The sequence below is a fragment of the Atractosteus spatula genome, chromosome 9, assembly GCF_055471065.1.
Source record: "Atractosteus spatula isolate fAtrSpa1 chromosome 9, fAtrSpa1.hap1, whole genome shotgun sequence".
NCBI classification, from domain to species: domain Eukaryota; kingdom Metazoa; phylum Chordata; class Actinopteri; order Semionotiformes; family Lepisosteidae; genus Atractosteus; species Atractosteus spatula.
Window position 1 is genome coordinate 36,950,721 of NC_142714.1, and position 19,967 is coordinate 36,970,687.

The following is a 19,967-nucleotide window of genomic DNA, read 5'->3' on the forward strand; positions in this document are numbered from 1 at the left end:
GCCCTGGATCTACGGTTGAGAGAAAATTCCCGATTGCAGGAAATGTGAGTGAAAATCAAACCTAGTCAAATCAGATAGGGTCAAATTGCACTAGTGCTCTGGTGGAACACGAGTGTGTATTGTCAAAATCTGCAGCATTTAATTGCACTGTGGTTCTACAACACAGTGGGGCTCTAATGTCAGTTGTAGGGCAGACCAGTGATCTGGTGTTCACTGATAATGTTTCAGTTCCAGTGCACAAACACAGTCTTTGTTGCATTGTCATATTTTCCTAAGGTATTCCTGGCTGCAGATGGATTTGAACTAAGTCTGTTTAGTATAGTAGGATACATATTTCTTTTTCGGACATAACCTTCTATCAGATACGTTTTCTTTTTCCTTTAGGATGTCTTTTCTTGTTACTCATAAATGCAGAATATTATGAATTCCAAAACGTGGTTAGTGTAATCCTGATTTTTAAACTTCCCAAGATTTAGTACAGGAGAACTTGCAACCTTGCTGACATTTAGATGAGTTTTTCTTATTTCTTATTTTGTCTGCCTTCCTCTGTCCCTCATGTATCCTGGCATGCTATGAACCTGGGAGAAATTGCGTGGTGTGACTGACAGCAGAGACATTTTTCTAAGAAGATAAAGAAAAGAAGGCGTCTGCTAGATAAGGTTAGCCTCTGCTGAATAGTCTTAACTTCAGCAGAATAATTTACATTGTGTTCTCATTTTATGCTGATGTTAGCTAAAAGCATTTCAGAATATCATATGACCCACTTTTCTTAATGCTTTGCATTACAAGTATCTTGTCAAATGTGGATTTGTATTGTAATGAAGAACATGTTCAATACAAAATACAGTAGGATTTAAATGTGTATTCATGAATCACTTCAGAATGCCTAATAATAAAATATAGTGCAAGTTTTTCTAACTGGCATTCAATGGTTAGTCAAGATTTAAGTATTTTATCACATGATCAATAATATTTATTGGCACGACCATATGTAATCTGAAATTTACATAAGTCTCAAAACACTCATATGTTGGCTCTCATACTGTAATAATACACAATTCAGCTGTTACAATATTTTTACAGTATTTGGTAAAGTAATTTAAACTAATTCAAAGAGCATTGCAAAACATAACAGAACTACACATACCTTTTTTCTTAGTGTTAGCTTGCTTTTCACATCTCTAGAACACTTTTCATCCTTGACTAAAAGGTAGCACAGCCAACACACAGTGGAAATTATTCCCTGTAACGCACTTGTAAGAGAAAAGAAATGTGAAGCAATGTGGAACAGGACTGAGACCACACATAGAATGTTGGATGGTGTAAATATTTCAAGACAAAACACTGTGCTTCGGTGAATGTTCACAGCAAATGAGCGCACTGAAAGATGGTAGCAACAGAGGATACAAGCCTGACACAACCAGAAACATTCCTGTAAGTCAGTCCTTGGTAGAATTATCTTTAGCAACAATTATATAGTTGTAAGTCTTTTTAGATGTGTCAACCAACTTGGGTGACGCAATTTTTTCAGTCTTATCACAAATATTCTATGGCAGTGGTTCTCAAACTTTTTGGACCAAGTACCACCCCTAATCCAACCAAAGCATCCAAGTACCACCTAGAAGTCATCATCTCATAGGAACCCCAGAAATTCTCAATGACCAACATGAGCGTGCGTGCACACACACTCACCCATACATATAATAAATATTATAATAATAAACTTTATTTCATATAGCGCCTTTAAAGGTGGCTTTTCAAAGTGTTTTACAGAAAAAAAACTAACAACAACTAATAAAAAAGCACCATTTCAGTGAGAGGGTTGAGCCTGTTTAGTCGAGCAAAGCAGATGTGAATTAATTTTTCGAGGCTTGATACAATTCACAACAGTCTAACAGATTTTAAATCGTCAGGCATTTTCTTGACGGCAAAGGTCTCGCGGTGGATGTTGCAATGCATCCATTAATTTCTGAAGCAACCTCTCTAATTCGTGTAACTACACCGTTATGTCGGCTTGTCATTGCTCTAGCACCGTCTGTACAAACTCCGACACATTTTATCCAGTCGATGCCATTCTCTTCAATAAATTCATTCAGAAGCTGAAATATGTGCTCTCCTGTAGTTCCTGTTGGTAGCGGCTTACAAAACGGAAAGTCCTCATGGGACGTACCCTCAAACTCGTATCTAACGTAAACGAGCAAATTGGCCAAATCGACTACAGACTCATCTAATTGCAGTGAAAAACATCTGCTCATCTTGACGCGCTCTATCAGTGTACTTTTGATATAATCCTTCATTTCAATAATTCTATGAGTGACTGTGTCTTTCAGGGGGAAGGGGGCAGCAGGTCGGGCTGTTTAGCAGCTTTTTCTCCACACATAATACGTGTCAGCTCTTTTGCCAACGGGAAATACGGTTCTTCAAAAATAGTGTGGCTTACCTGCTTTAGCAATCTGCAAGCTTGCATTTTTCCGCGTTTCCGTTTTTATTTCCGGATTTATTTAAAGTTTTTATTTCATGCGCATGGGAGCGAAACACAGAGACACTCGGTGTATTTTTCTCAAATTAACTTAGAACAGTTCTTAAATATTTTTCTGTTATCTATCACGCTTTCCTGTGCTCACAAGATTACCAGCGTTCGTAGCACGTATTTCTATGCATTCCTCTGTTTACAACTTGGCATTTTTCCAAAATCACGCACATTCTCCTTCCTCCCTATTTGCTGGAGATACAGTAGCTTTTTTAAAATACAATTGGTCACTTGCATCCGTAGCACGCATTCCTATAGAGTGGTATAGAATTACAGAGTATCTCTTGTGTCCACTGAAGTATTAGCACGCACTGTATCGCAGTACGTAGGCTGCGTATTCGACACGTTTAAAATACAAAATACAAAATATGAAAACCCGTCCCGATTTTTCAGCGCACACGACACAGTTCCAGGGTCATTTGGCGTACCACCTGGCGGCACTCCGCGTGCCACTGCCGGTACGCGTACCACAGTTTGAGAACCACTGTTCTATGGGATTCAAGCCATAGCGACTGGGCCACTTAGAGACAATTGCTTTCTTATTGTCCTAATTGGAGCTCTGGCTAATGATTATTGTAGCTCTGGCCTTGTATTCTGGGGCATTGTCTTGCTGTGAGGTGAAGTTTGTTTTTAGCTTTAGGTCTTTAGTAAACTGAAGCAGGATTTCCTCTCAGACTTGCCTGTACTTAGCTCCATCTGATTTTTCCCTTGTCCTTGAAAATATTCCTATTCCCCAATGATGACAAACAGCCCTATAACATAATGCTGCTATTACCATGCTTGACAGTAGGTCTAGTGTTGTGTGTGTGTGTCTGTGTGTGTGTGATGTTGTGTTGGGTTTGCACCAGGTGTAACACTTTGGATTGACACCATACAATTCCAACATTACCTTTTTCTAAGGTACGCAAGGTTCTGTAGTATTATGTACGTGTTTTGTTGTAAACTGCATGTAGGATTTGAGATAGGCCTGCCATAGAGGTAAGCTTTAGTATTTGACTGGGATATTGTTGCCCCATGGCCATTTTTACCCATCTGAGCCCTTCAGCCTTGGAGCTCTTTGAAAGTCCCTGCTAACCTTACAGTAACAACCCTAACCAGTTTCCCCTTTGCTCTGCTGCTCAGTTTGGTGGGCCAGTTTGATCACAAAAAAATGGACAGTTCACCTTCCATGTCTTAATGATTGATTTCACCATGCTCAAAAGGATATTAAGTGTATTTGAATTATTTTATACCCTTCTCCTGATCTTTGTCAGTCTACTCCTTTTTCCGTTAATTGTTTCAACAGCCTCTTTGTCTTGATGGGTGAATCTTTGCTTAAATTCACCCTAAGTGTATTTATTCTGAAATCATGCGCACCACTATTTACACATACATACAGACAGAAGCCATTCAATTAATTGTGACTTACCTTCTGTGCATGTGAGTTAAGTTAGGTTTGCCGTAGTGAATACCAAAGTAATTAGCATTTGAGTTTTTAGATTTTTCTTTTAATTTTTTGGTGACGTAACTTTTTGCCTTTAAAATTTTGCAGACTGATCATTTAATTTTGATTAAAAATATTCAGTTTAAAAATGTTTACATCTTTTGTAATTCATTACATTGGTACATCATCAGGCAGTGGGTACCTCATGATGTACCTGATGAGAGATTCTGAATGACATACTCGGAGGACTTGACAATTTCTTCTGAGTTAATAGGATTAGGTCCTGTCCGTCGTCACTTAATTACATGTTGATAATTTCTTAAATTAATGAAAAACCGCTTTACTTAGTATTATTTTGTACTCATGGTTTTCATTTTCTATATTGCAGTTTCTAGTTTTCACCTCTGATAAAACAATATAATAATTGGACATAGTGGAATTTTCAAAAGAGAGATGCAGATGTTTTAGTTGTAAAATAATTTCAGGTAGATTACTTTGTTTAGTCATTAACAGCAATCTAAACAATGCAGACTTATTAATTTGTTCAGTTTGATTGTAAAAAAGCTGTTTAATTTTACACACTGTACAGCAAAGCATAAATGAAATTGAAAATCTTTTTTATCCCAAAATTACATTGAAACCATTAATATTGTTTATGTGGTGCTCTTTCACTTCAGGTTCATTGTCCCCTTTTTAGCAATGCTTTTAAATTTTGCAATTATTTTATCACTTTATTACAAGGTCACATTTTCTATGATTTCCATTTTAATTGAAGGTGTCATTCATGTTATAGCCGAAGTATCTTAGTGATCCTTATATTAACATTGATACTAGATAGTCTTAGTTGCACACAAAAAACATTTTCCTCTTTGCCTTAGAACTGTGCATTTAGCAAGGTGGTTTTCTGCCAACACCTGGTATTTTCTAAACCTGACCTGCTTTTCAGCGATGTGTAGAAGATGAATGCTTTAACTGTCAGCTGCTTTCAAACTGAAGAGGTTTTCTGTTTAAAGGATCTTACAACTCTGACTCTTAATACTTTTAATACCTTACAAACGGACGATTGGCACATATACTGAATTACTGGACTTGTGGTAATTCCAAATATTGAAATCAAACCTCTTATTCTGAAAGTAAAGTTTTGATAAAAGGTAAAATCACACTTGACTGTCACACGTACTGTCACAGCTGTTACAACAACAGTTCCAAATACAGTTTAGCACATTTAAGAATTGCAACACTGATATGAAGACACCTTTTTTTTCTGCTGGAAACAAGGCAGCATTGCCTTTTGATTTTGTTTACACTGTACACTGTCATTTTTTTTTACATTTTTCTGATTGTCTTCCCTAAATTACCAATCGCCTTTAAGTATACTTTTCAATAATAGCTTTATCCATCTGTATGGTAACCATACCCTTCTCAGAATCGTGTGCAAGTTATAAATGCATCCAGATAGCTTACTTTTGAATTGATCATTGAGATTAAAGTAACCTAAACGCGTTTTATGTAGTTGTGCCATGGATCTTAGCTAATTTGTTTTTCCCTGACATGTACAATAATTCTTTTGAGATAAGAGCTCCCACAGGATTATGGGAGTCTAAAACAGTCAAGCCATGTTGTTGAAGATTATGCTCTGGCATCTATCAATAAGTGGTTGAATTGGTTTCCTCTCATAGATCACCATTATATGTTTAATTATTCACCTTGTCACTTCATAGAAACCAATGTCCATCCCACAGCCCATAGGAGTCAGTGATTGTCAATGTTCCTTTATTTTTTAATGTTTACGTAATTCACCAACTTTGATTCTTTGAGCATGTAATGTGCTGTTGGATTGGACTAACATTGCTGAAGTCTGTCCAGTGTACCTGCTCATTCACAGAGCTCTTCGAGGGGGAGAAGGCTGTTCTCACTGAATTAATGAGTTCCAGGAGTACTCTGCACTGTGGGAGCTCTTCAGCCACAGTTTGGTTTAATTTTCAACCACTCACATTAGCTTTTAGTAATTATCCTTTTAATGCAGCCAAGGTATTTGTAATTGGATACAAACATAATTGCATAAATGTACAATGATGAATGCCTGTTCAGTATAAATGTGGATTAGTTTTACTGTGAAATTTTAAACATCCTAAAATATTAAGTTCTTTCACATATCATAGCGGCATTCTGTCAGATAATCTTCTGTTTATGTTTGTGAATCTATAGGTAGATAATGCGCAAACAAGACTATGATTATTATAAGTATATTATTATTACATTAAGAGAAACAGTTTTTTTATTAACTGTAAATGTACCCAGCAGAGCTCTGAAAGGGTGTTATAAAAAGTCTAGAAAGAAGGAGAAATACTGTTGCTGTTTTTTTCCAGAAAGAAAAAAGTCTAACATGATAACTCCTGGGGGTGGTACAGTGGCACACTGATTGGCGTTACTATCTCACAGCACTGGGACCCTGGGTTCAATTCCTGGGTTACTGTCTGTGTGGAGTTTGCATGTCTTCATTCTCATGTTTTTCTTTCTGGTTGCTCTGGTTTCATCGCACAGTCCAAAGACATACTGGTTTCTGGAAAAAACAGTATGTCTGGTGTGGTGCTGGTGTGAGTCTGTGGATGTTTGTATCTGTGTTTGTGTGTACTATATGATGGACTGCCATCCTGCCCAGGGTGTATCGTGCCTTGTGCCCATTGCTTGCCAGGTTAGGCTCCGGCTCCCTTGTGACCCTGTAAGTGGTTAGAAAATTTGATGGATAACTTCTGGAAATAAAAATGCCTTCAGTAGTTTCAAATTACATATCCTTGGCTGAACTTTATATTAATTCTCAGCATTCCATTAAAGTGTTTTCGGTGTAGTGATGTGATTTTCTTAAGTGAAATGTTTAACGAGACAGATGAAACGGCATTGTAGAGAAAAGCCAAGTGAAAAGTCTACCATGAAAGTATTTAAATTCTGTTGAAAGCAGTGAAATGTTTAGAGATTGCATTTCTGGTGTGCTGATTAATGCGACAGCCTCCTTTATTGTCACAGGAAATCCATTTTCAGTCCTGTGATATGCAAGTTGTTTGAGGCCACCCAAGGACGTTGTATGAGAATTCTGAGGAGTGCTAGGGCAGTAAAGCCAAAACATTTTATGAAATGATTTGCCTTTTTATTGTGCTTTTCATCCCAGGTCATACCAAAGCACTCCACGTATAAGAGAGGGCCCACTTCATCTGCTACTGGAGATCATTGTGTGCTCTTATGATGTTATGGTCTCTGATGAAAACCCTGGGATCTTTAGTGGGCGAGTCAGCAGCACCTTGTTTTGATTCCATTGGATTAATTCCTATAGCACAGTGTCCTGTTTTACCTTATTGGGGAATTGGGTTGGAAGTTGTAGTCCACTTACTTGGGTTTTCTTAGATGTTTCCCAAATTTCTTATGGTGAGAGAATTGCACTCCAGATTTGCTGACATTCTTGATTGGGATTGTCTAAGCTAACATTTAATGTAAAGTGTTCGTTTTCATCCTATGTATAATGCTGTGGTATCTTGGCCTTTTTTATTGATTGCAAGCAGTGTTTATTTAGGGTGCTCACTAAGAAGAATGATATTAACTGAGTGCCACCTAAAGTAGAAGACGATGATTTTCATGCTAGGTTTCTCTCCAGAGGGGATTACCTAATGATGGTAATAATTTTAATAATAGTCTGAAATTGCTGTCAGGGGAGCATGCTAGCAATTTTTTCTTTAATTATTATTGTAAAAGCACAGGCAAAAAAAGGTGTGAATAAACACGAGTTAACAGTGGGATCATTTTAACTATGATGAAATGCATAGAATCAACATAATGTTAAGAATACATACATTTAATGTATTTAATGTAGTATGTATGACTTACATTGGCAGAAGACCGGTCTGCATTTATTAATGGCAGGCCTTTTAAGATTGATCCAGATTAGCAGTTCATTCAATTTCCATGTTAGCCTGCCTTTTAATAAGTCAAACTGCATTTGCTCCTATACAGTACAGGTTTGACAGAATTACCTGCCTTTTTTATGCCTAAAAGACCAAACTATTAGGGAGTAACACTGGAATGGGATGGGAGTTGTAACGAATGTCATTACAGTGTGCGTTACTTTGGGCTGGCGAACAGTACGTGCTTTCAGCTGTCCATGTAGGTGCAGGTCTAGGAATTCCATTCCAGATGGTCTCACAGAATAACTCTGTTGGAAAGAAAGAGGTGGCATCCTTTGATCCTTATGGTTTGTTTGGAAGCGTATACTGATACAGGATTGAGACACATGGTTGCTTGCCAAACCCTGTTTAAAAATGGCATCCCCTGTGGTTATATAAAAACAGCAAAGCCCATATGTCCATCTCTCTCACCTCAGCTGGCAGCTACATAATGCCATTCTTCAGCTGTCTTTGTCACTCCTCAAGGCTTCCAGAATGAGCAAAAAATGTGAGCATTTTCTAATTTTGTTACAGAAATAACCCTTTGTGTATTGATGTTCATATTAAGGCATTGAAAGACTTACAGGCTTTTAAGCTGCATAGATTGACTTTTGCAAGTGTAGATGCTTAGATAGTCATATCAACATCACCTATTGGAGTCTCATTCCAATCATTCAAGCAAGGAAAGCTAACTGAATTTTGAAAATGAGTTTTAAAGAACAGTGTACCCATTGTTCTTTCCTGAAAAGCATACTAAAAGCACTGAAAGAACTTACAGTTTTGCTTTATTTGGCCATGCCTTGAAAACAGTCTTGGTAAACACTTGTAGTGGGATCTGGATTCAATATTTAGATTTAAATAAGTAGACGTACAAAGTTATCACTTTCAACTCACGTCCACTAATTTAAATTTTCTTTTTCCTTTGCTTATATCATAGGGATATTATTAGATATGCTAATGATGAGTATTGACTTGAAAGTGATTACTTCGTACGTCCACTAATTTAAATTCTTTTTCCTTTGCCTATATCATAGGGATATGATTAGAAATGCTAATGATGAATATCGACTTCAGCAGGGTTCTCTTTCCACTCCTTTTTGCAGCTGCATGGAAGAACAGGTCAGCAGACTGTATGGAAGATCTCCCTGTGAGTCAGGGGCCATGTGTTTGTGACTCACACTTGCAAGCGGTAACTGGCAAATATTCTTGAGATAGTGAAGACAGCAGGGAATTTCCAGACATTTTTGCCTACTTTCACTGTGAAAGTCTTTTTCCGTGCTAAATATCATTTATTAAACAGTGCAGAGCTTCAGTCCCATTTATTGAACATAGTCTTTGACTGCAGCAAGGTGTTAACACTTTCTTCACTAACACTATCTTCATTCCCTGTTTACTAATACAAGATAGTGCGTTTAGTCAAGATAGTTTTTCTACTGGTGCCTATTTTTCCAAATGATCTCACCCCATTTTATTCATCATAAAATTAGCATCTCAGATCACTAGTTTTTCGCCTCTTTGACTGAGATTTGATAGTAAGTTTGTAAAGAAAATCCTTTCATTTTGACTGGAGATGAGGGTAAATCAGCTTGCGTTATACGCTTAGGAGAGCTGTACATCCTGTAGATGAACTGGATTTTCTTGATGGTGGAAGAGGGAGTGGAAGAGGATGATTAACTTGGCGTCATCTTTTTGTGTGGCTCTCTCATCGTTACACTTGGGTCCCTTTCACACTTATTAGGCCAGCCCAGGGCCCAGCCCTTAGTCGAATCAAATGTAGGTCAGCCTTTTTTGTTGCTGCCTCTCTCCTCCATTCACACGTGAGATTTATAGCAGCCTAAGGCCTTAAAAATCGTGACTGAAAAGCCAACCTAATTTTTATAAAACTGCTTTTCAGAAATGGAAGCTTGTGACATTTGAGAATAATATTCTATTCCATATCGTCGCAGTAGTAATACTACTTAAACCAGACAGCTCTTTTATTTACATGCTTTGGCAGTTAAGATAATTGTGGTTTCCTTTTTCTTTAAAACTTTCATATCCCTCAAAACATACCCAAACCTGTTCAAATCTGTTGCGTTCCAGATGAAATTATTTTTTCTACAATCTGAGATTCAGACCCATCACCAGCAGGAAATATGATAATTTGAATTAATTCACATCTGTGCCCATTTTACACATTCTGTTTGCACAACAGTTTATAAATGGCATAGGCTCAATATGCTTTTCAGAAAAATAATCATGTCACCACTAAAATATTCAGTCAATGACATGACTGAAAGAAGTAATAGACTTGTCTATAAAATGGACATTTTATTAATTGAAACATTGTTGCTATTATAGTACTGCTGCTTAGACTTTTGTCTGTCTATTGTCTGATTTTATTTGCCTGCTTTTTAAATGCTTTGCCATTAGGCTGGCCTTGGGTCCTTCAGTCATCATCCCTGGGTCTGAGTCAAAAAATTGAGCCAAAAAATTCAGGCTTTTCTTAAGTGTGTACACTCCCAGAATGAAAAGGTGGCCCTGAGGCAGCATAAAGCCAACCTAAAACACAAATATATGTTTATAAGTGTACATTCCAGTTGGGTGAAATGTTTTCCTCCCATAAAATGTGACTGGCCTCCTCTCTTGGAAACTTTAAGCAGTAGTTTAGTACTGTATTTTACCTTTGTTACAGAAAGAACGGTATGTGCTATCTCTTACACTTTCTGCCACAGTGAATCTGATCCCTTAAGCCTGACAACTTCACCTGCTATTTAATGTACTTCAGCTGTTTCCTTTCCTAGCATATGAATTGCAAATAATAATAAGACAAGCAAATATCATACCAGTTACTGTCACTGCAAGAAGATATAGATGCTGTGTCTCTTACAGTGCCCTCTAGAATTACTGGCACCCTTGGTAAAGATGAGCAAAAAAAGGCTATGAAAAAATGAGAGAAACCTAACCTTTAGGTGAGGTAAAATTATTCAATGAAAAAAAATAATTTACAATTATTGGCACCCCTGCATTTAGTACTTTGTGCACCCTCCCTTTTCCAAGTTAACAGCACTGAGTCTTCTCTTATAATGCTGGATTATAAGGTGGGAGGTGGGAGAACACATATAAAGGGATCCGAGAACATTCCTCCATACAAAATCTCTCCAGATCCTTCAGAGTCCTTGGTCCTTGCTTGTGGACTCTCCTTTCAGCTCACCCCACAGGTTTTCAATGGGGTTTAGGTCAGGGCACAAGCTTGATTCTGTGGTCAGTGAACCATTTTTGTTGGATTTGGAGGTGTGCTTTAGATCATTGTCTTGCTGGAAGATCCAACCACGACCCAGTCTTAGGTTCCTGGCTGAGGCAGATAGATTTTGATCTAAAATCTCCTGGTATTTGATGAAGTCCATGATGCCAAATATCCTAACAAGATTCCCAGGGCCTTTGGAAGAAAAACAGCCCCACAACATCACAGATCCGCTACTATACATCACAGTGGGGATTAGGTTATTTTCTGCATGACCTTGATTCTTTTTACACCAAACCTACCTCTGGTGTTTGTTGCCAAAAAGCTATATTTTTTCTCATCTGACCATAGAACCCTGTTCCAATCAAAGTTCCAGTGATGTTTAGCGAATTCCAGGTGCTTACGTTTGTGGTTTGACGACAGCAGAGGCTTTCTTCTAGCAAGCCTTTCAATTAGTTTGTTGGCATGGAGGTGGTGTCTAATTGTAGTTTTGGAGACTTGGTGACCCCAGAATGCAGCCAAATCCTGCAGTTGTCCAACTGTGAAGTTTTGCTCTCGAACCATCCTCCTCACTGTGCGTGGGGGCAAAATACACTTGCGTCCTCTTCCAGGCAGGTTCATCACAGCACCAGTTGTTTGAAACTTCATAATTATTGCCCTAATAGTGGAGATGGATATTTTCAGGTGTGAAGCTATTTTATATAGCCGTTGCCTGATTTATGAAGGTCAACAACCTTTTGTCTCATTTCATTTGTGTATTCTCTGATCTTCCCCATGTTGATGGATGACTAAAGGTGTTTGGCCTGTGTCACTTCATATTTATACCCCAGTGAAATAGGAAGTCACGGATGACCACTTAAGAGTTCCTAAAGACTCAGGCATGCTTAAAAAAGGTCAAATATGAATGGGAATATATGTAAGTTTGATTTATTCATAGAAATTTCTAGGGCTGCCAATAATTGTGACACGTGTTTTTGAGAAAAAATGTTATTTTTGTTATAAAGATTTTTTGGGGGAATCATTTTACCTCACTGAAAGGTTAGATTTCTCTCATTTTCAGTGTAAGATCAAGCTGATAAACAACAAAGACACTTTTTATAGCCTTTTTTGCTCATCCTTACCAAGGGTGCCAGTAATTCTGGAGGGCACTGATGTAAAACCATCAAAAAAGCATTCCATCTGGAGAATACTTTTGTTAAAGGCCTAATTCCATCCATTTTCAGTAAGATGCTTATTTCTGGTAAGAGTCACAGCCACGTTTAGCCCATTCCAGAAGTAAAGGATGCAAGGTAGGAGTACACCCTACAACTCTACAAGACTAAACAATACTGCTGCTCTCTCTGCCACTCTTTGAATTTGATCCTGGTCAGTCTCAGGCTCTGTACGTGTACAGCACCACACCACTCTGCCACGGCAGAGTTTTACAGCGTCTATTTCAAAAGGGGACGATGCCATTTCTGAAATGTGCTCATTGCGCTGAGCCCAGAGACATTAGCCCACAGAAATAATTCCTGTCCATTTTTTAAACCACTTATCCAGTTGTGGGCTTGCAAGAGGAGCCAGAGTCTAACCCAGCAAGCTGTGGGCGCAAGGTGGGATACACCCTGGACAGGAAGCCAGTCCATCACAAGGCAGACACGCACATACTTTCACCAGGGCCAGTTTTCTCAGAAGCCAGTTAACACACCAGCAAGTCTTAGGACTATGGGAGGAAACCAGAGTAGCTGGGGGAAACCCACACACACACATGAGGAGAACAAACAAACCCCACGCAGACAGCAGCCCAGTAATTGAACCCAGGGCCCTGGTGCTGTGAGGCAGCAATGTTAACCATTGTGCCACCATTCTGCCCCACAGAAATAACTGTGAGGTTTAATTCGGATGCTACTGGAAATGTACACTGTATGCTCCAGTTACTAAACAATGCAAGATGACTAAAGACAATGACATCCAAATATATCTACTGAGCACATAATGACCAGTATGAGATCATGACGAGTCATTTGCTTTGCAGGCAAACAGGTTTCATGTGGGGCACTTGGTCGCAACAGAAGCCCTTTTTGCCTTTCTTTGTTCCACAGACGAAGAGGACAATAGCACGATTGACTGGTAATGCTTGTTTACGCAACAACACCAGTCTCCACTTTTTTAGACTTTTTTCTCTGCAAGTAAAGTGTCTTTAAAATAAAAAATAAATAAAGACGTGTGAGCAGCTCAAGCACATCACCGTGTAATCTTGTGGAGTTGTGCTGGATTAGGAGAGATTTCTTTCCCGCTCAGATTAAACTGAGGTGACTTCATGCATCATGTGGTACATCGCCGTTACACAAGAAGTGACTGGAAAGATTGTTCAAGCCCACAGCTTGTGCACTGTGGCCATCCTGACCTGTTTCTCTTTATAATTAAGTTTTTTATTACTTTTGAAAGTTTGTCTTTCAAGTAATAACAGCAAATAATAGTGCGGAAAATTCTTATTTTTATTCATGAACTCCTGATAGTTAAAATGCTTGTACTGTACCCACAACTAAATACTAAATTGTTCTGATTGTTTTCTATATATATTCAACTCTCAGTTTTTGTATTGTCATCTAGGTATATTACCCAGACTCTTACTTGATTTACTTACTTGAACATCTTGCATGATGTTTTTAAATTGATTTCAGATTTGATTAAAAGGTTTCATAGGAATATGCTATATCACAGAGTTAGCTAGTCTAGACAGAAAAAGCAATGAAAATCCAAGCTGAAAGCAAATCATTCAAATTAGCTTTTTAAAGTGTTTTTTTTATTTTTGACTAGTACAACTAAATACAAAAGATTAGTCAGACATGATTCATTTCATAATGGGCAATTGTGTGAGTAGATCATTTCTAAATTGGAAAAAAAGTCTGGTTGTTTTTGTATAGTTTCTTTTTTTTAACTCTAGTGTGGAATGGCAGCCTAATTAAGTAATTAAGCCTAATTACCGATCAGTTAATGAGGAAAGGAGTGTCAGTCTATTGCTGTTAAACTGGCCAATAGCCCTCCTGCAAAAACTGCCAATTTGAGCATTTAACTTTTACACTTCTATAAGTTTTAATGAAATGGACATCTCATAATGAAAAAGCAGGTGTTTTAAGCCAATCAGGTGAGTCAGTTGTAGTACCCACTGTAAATAGTTATAGTGTATTTTATGCTTCATGCTCCTCTGCAAAATCCAGTAAAACGAGAAAATCAGAGGTCTTATTCTAAATAGATGATTGTATTGGGTTTTGTGTTGTATTAACAACTGAATTGCATGATTGATGGATTTCTCTCCCTAGCAATGTTGCAGGTGTCTGTAAAGCTTTTCAGGCCATTAACCAATTTCAAGTGACAAACTGAGAAAATTGTTTTTATAGGGACACTAAACAATTGATATGAATTTACACTGGAGTCTTGGTAAACCTTATTCTGATTGTACCATACAACTAAAAAAAACCTTTGCCCCTAATTTCAGTTAAATGGGATTTTTTGTTGAAGCCAGGTTTGGTCAAATTTCAGATTTCGAGCGGGTTGTTTAAGCTGAATCACTAAGTTGGTAACCTACAACCACACCTAGTTGAATATTTGAGACTGTTTAACTAGGTCTTTTAATTTTTATAATGTAGTTTATATAAATAGTTTTATACTAATAATAAGGATTTTAATACAAACATTTAAAATATAAGAATGAGTGCAAATACAAAAGTGGAATTGCCAAGAGCTTGAAACTGTTTCCATGAAAACTCTTGCATTTCCTTTGTATTCAAAAGACTTAATTTTTTTCTGCATTCAACATTAAAATGAAATGCTAAGTTGTGCCCAAAGTCACGTGAACTGTTTTTCACTTAGTTGCATCTTGGTTCCTCTTTTTATGTGCACAGGTTTTAGATTTCAGTTTTTGTAAAATGGAAAAACCTTAGGTTTTCTGTATGAAACAAGAAAACCAGGTGCATGTTTGCATACTGCAGAACAGATTTAGTCATTAAAATCTGAATCTTTCTTGGGAGTGTTAAAGATGAGCCTTTATAAAGCCCCACTCCGCATATAACATCCGTTCTAAGCAAAAAGCAGGCATGATGTTGTATACCCTGTGTGTATATATAATACCGTGAATCTCTAGAATCGACTCAAAGTTCTGACAGGTATTTGGATTTTCATTGCACCTTGTGATTAACTAAAAAAACTACCACATGTAGATTCTGATTTTAGAGCAGAATAGCTAGAAGTTTCAGCTGTTGATACTTATAGAAATAGATTTCTCATACAAAATTAGAATGTACTGTTAGTGAGTGACTGATAACATGTTTTTTTTAACACTAGTGATGTTTTAAAGGCCAGAGCTGAAATTAAATAGCTAATAAAATGAGGTTGTTTTTCTATATACGCATCATTTTTAAGCCCAAAACATCAAGCTGGTAATTTATTGTAGTTTTAGAATATATTGTATTGCCAACTTTTACATTTTTTAGTAAGCTTATTTTTAACCTAGTTTTGTTTGTGCAAGGAATTTCCTTGTTTACGTTCATGTGTGCATGCAGTGGAACAGACATCTAGATCTATTTGAATCTGCTTTGTGCTTAAACGAATATACTGTTTTCTTTTACTGAGAATGTTATGCAAAAATCCACATATGAGCATATTATTGCCTTATACTTTTTTAAGCTTACACAACAGTAGCTTTAGTGGAGTGACATTGATAGTAAGAAATTGTTGTCCCGTTCTTATTTGTATTGGGAAAGCAAAAATGTGAAATGTTGCAAATTTAGTGTATTATGTTATTAATGTCTCATTTGCATTTACATATTGTGACATACCCTTGGGCGTATCATAATTGGATCTTTAAAAATAGGCAGGTCTAGGCCAAGAAACGCACCAAAACATAGCTGTGTGGTTCAAAACACCTGTTTCTTTTTATTGTGTAGGGCAAAATCCCAAATGGCACAATCAAATAAACCAAAACAAAAGCCTGAGCTCTTATCTTTTCTGTCATAGCCAAACAGCTACCCTGCTTATCAGCCTCCAAGCAAACCTAGTCTCTCTGAGACTATTCATATTTCACAAAATGATCACAAAAGCCACACAAGTTCTTTTCCCAGAAACTCACAAACCCATTGGTCTATGGTCAGCTCTTCTTTCTCCTGTAAACAACACACAGAGCTGTCCTGCCCTCTGGCTTTCAGGCAGCAGATATCCATTAACTGACCTTGGAACCATGCTCTTCCTATTTTTAAGCAGTCACCTGATCAGTTGGCTTCCTGAAACTGGTCAGGTGACAGGACAGCAACTCATTCCCCCAGAGGAATCTGGGGAATGTGGTCTCTACCGGGACTGTGCTCTCACAATAAGTTTACTGTTTCCAGCTACTTCCAAAGTTATGAAGTGATCGTATGTCTTTTTTTTCTTTTACAGCCCGCTGTTCGTCACATGGAAAATTGGACGGGACAAGCGGTTGAGGGGTTGTATAGGTACATTTTCTGCCATGAATCTGCATTCAGGACTCAGGGAGTACACTCTTACCAGGTGAGTTGTCTTGAACATAAATTTTCAGCTTTGTCTTACTTAATTGTTTATTTTGTATATTTATTTATTTTTACTCAATTTGGTCTCTGTTAAAGCATCAAAATGAAACAAGACTCCCTTCTGCATAAATGAAAATGGTATAGCCTAGATTATGGAGATAGTTCTGTTACATCTGGGCATCTGTCTTAGGGAACTGAGGTTGATATTTCTTTTTTTAAGGATCTTCTATTCTGTGTGAAAACTTGAAACTCTTTTAAAATGCCTTTATTCCCTGATGTTAACTTTGAAATTAGTTTTTCAAAGGATGTGAATTTAAGGTTTTATGGTAGGCTGATAGGGTATAAACTGTCTGCACTTTGTCCTTAAACTGCTTGAAGCACTTTTCAACAAATGTATTTGTTTTAATTTTTAGGAGGTGTAGTAAACACTAATTGCAACCATGAAAAAACAAATCTCACAGTCACGGCATTTCAAAGCATCTGAATTTCACGGTTTACGACATTTGAGTCTGAAATTTCAAGGTGTTGTAACAAAATATGAGCCTAAATTTTGAAGAATAAATGCAAAAAACTTGTGATGACCAGTGAAAAAAAGTCCATCATTAAGTTCCTGTTTGATTGTCATCAATACACAGCAGTATTCAAAAATGTGTGTTGAATAGATCACAGTCTTCATTTCCAAAACGCAGTCTGGTACAAATGTGTTGAATCGTTTCTGCCATCATATTGTTACAAATGACGAATAACAGGAATTGACCAAGCGGGTTAGTCAATAACTAAAAAAAAGCATAACCCCCAACTTGTAAGGATTTCTCCAATAATATACCTGAGTGGCTGATAGAGTTAGAAGCACATTGATTCTTTATTTTCTGGCACATTTGTGGTGAAAAGAGTAATAATTCAGGCATACTTGGTTGAACAAATATTTATTAACAGTGACAATACAAATACTACATAACACACATACTTAACATAAACATACAACACAAGTTTTCCTATGTACAGTATGTACAGACAAGACATTCCAGAGGCCTCAGGTCCTAACCACCCAGAAAAATCCCAGTGTTACCAAATATTTAAGTCACAATGCTTATAAAAGATAAACCGCCTTCTAAACAGAACACAAACTATAGTCAAATCTTTTAAATCTCCCTGTTTTAAAAATGCAACCGCTCAGCAGGAGAGGCTGTTTTAACCGAGGGATTCTTTACTCAGGAAATCAAGTAACTCAAGTTCCCTAAAAAGTACAGAATAGCAAGTTCTCTTATCAAGATTCAAATGCTTTGCTCCAATTGGGTCTTGGGTGATCTAGAACAATTACCTGGTATGTGCTTTAAGTTTTATTCTCCTGTCTCCCTCTCTTGTGATCTGTATTTTCTGTCTTTATGATGCCTTTCTGGACTGTTAATTGATAATTATTTATCCAGAATTTAGCTAAGGTAAACCAAGTAAACTTTGCTATTGCTTTGATCACAGAATCTGAACCCCCTACATCTCAGCAAACATCCCGTTTTGCTTTGAAGCTGGAAATATTTACGCTCCAGCTGTTACACACTTAACAATATCTTACCCGTATCCAAGCATAGTTCTGTTTGCATCATTGAAGTTCAATGGAATTACCTGACCGCACCCAACTAACGTCTTCGTCATGTTTCAGGCACATAGAAGATACATTTTGGATTTGTGAAAAAGTATATCACGATCAACATGTAGTATTCGTCTTCCAAATTCTTTTACATTGTTCTCTGTAGTAATCAATATAATTGTATAATTGTAACTGATCTGTTTTGAACATTCAGATTGTTTTGATTGACATTTGCAGACAATTAAGATCTCTACCTTACAAATAGATTGAGATTTCCCTCCTGCATAATACCAAAACCAAATAGTGCGTGGTGGGGTGGGTATTAGTTTAAACTTTTCTTAAAATGAAATCTCATAATTGTATAAAAATATGAAATGTACCAAACAAATTCACTGGATTTCAATGCTGTAAAAAACATTTCATAGTCCATGCCCCCATTTTGCCTAGCAGTGAATTTGGCAGTGCCCCACCTTTAAAGCTCTGGATGTCAATGTAGTTACGCCAGCACAGGAATAATGTGCCCTTTTCCTTGTGTGGACTCCAGCAGCTGCTTTCTTCACAAGCCATGGCTTGATTCAATGACAGGATTTGATTTCCAAGATCAGAAGACAAAGCATTGCAGTAGACCAGTCTAGATTCAACTGAGGCATGAGCTACAAAATTCTTTGAATAATATCACCATTACATTAATGGCAATTTTCCCATAGAGGGAGTTGCGTTTTTGGATCTTGTTTCACCTGAAGCAGCAAGAATTGTAATAGAAAATTAACCAAAACAACTAAATTTGCCATATAACCTTGATTATGCTTTTACTCTATAATGTACTAGGCAAACTCAGGGGAGTTCAGTAGTTTTAAAAATGCATCATCAGTGTAAATAATTTAGTATCACTTAGCAGACTGAAATCGGAAAGCAAAATAATCCTGTCATGATTAACAGATAATGGATAGGAGCTGTGCAAATTAAGAGAGTAGAACTGAGACTTGATAATGAAAAATAATTCAAATGAAGAGAACTGACTGTGCGTTTTGAGGTAACTGAAAAGCCCCAGAGCCAACTCAATCAGAAGTATGTTAAATATTTGTCTTACAGCACAGTCAACTAGAGGGGTTTTAGTGATGCCTGTGATAGCAACCAAATTGATTGGCCCCTAACAGTTTACTTTGTCAAAGAAAAATATGTCCAGGTTTTAATTTAACAATTTCTATAGCTTGTATTTTTGCATGAATATCTCACCATGGTGGTGCAGTGATTAGGATTGCTACCTCGAAACGCTGGAGCTTCAATTCCTTGGGTACTATCTATATGGAGTTTGTATGTTCTCCCCTTGTTCATATGGGTTTCCTCCAGGTGCTTCAGTTTTCTCACACAGTCCAAAGACATACTGGTAGGTTAATTGGCTTCTGGGAAGTTGGTGCTGGTGTATGTGTGTTTGTGTCTGTATGTGCCCTGTGATGCACTGGCATCCCATCCAGGGCATATCATGCTTTGTGCGCATGGCTTGCCAAAATAGGCTCTATCTCCCCAGCAACACTGTATCAGGTAAAATAGATACAGTAATTGGTGGATGGATTCCTCAGATCGTGTCATTAGAGCAATAAAACCTGAAGTTGACACCCCTGATGATAAGAACAGAAGAAGTGCGAAGAGACCATTCAGGTCATCTAAATTTCCTTGGTTGGTAGTACCTATTTCATTCAATAAAATGTCATCCTTCTATAGATTTGTGGTATTAGTTTTAACACTTGTTTT

At 37.4% G+C, this 19,967-nt stretch overlaps 1 protein-coding gene across 3 annotated transcripts in view; it reads left to right on the forward strand.

Annotated features, from left to right (window-relative positions):
* ammecr1 (AMMECR nuclear protein 1) overlaps nt 1–19,967 on the forward strand; it is an 82,169-nt gene that overhangs the window by 19,813 nt on the left and 42,389 nt on the right. For all 3 annotated transcript variants that reach the window (XM_088924985.1, XM_088924986.1, XM_088924984.1), the window contains exon 2: nt 16,521–16,631. In XM_088924985.1, the coding sequence (XP_088781111.1) occupies nt 16,521–16,631 (111 nt within the window). The remainder of the gene's footprint in view (nt 1–16,520; nt 16,632–19,967) is intronic.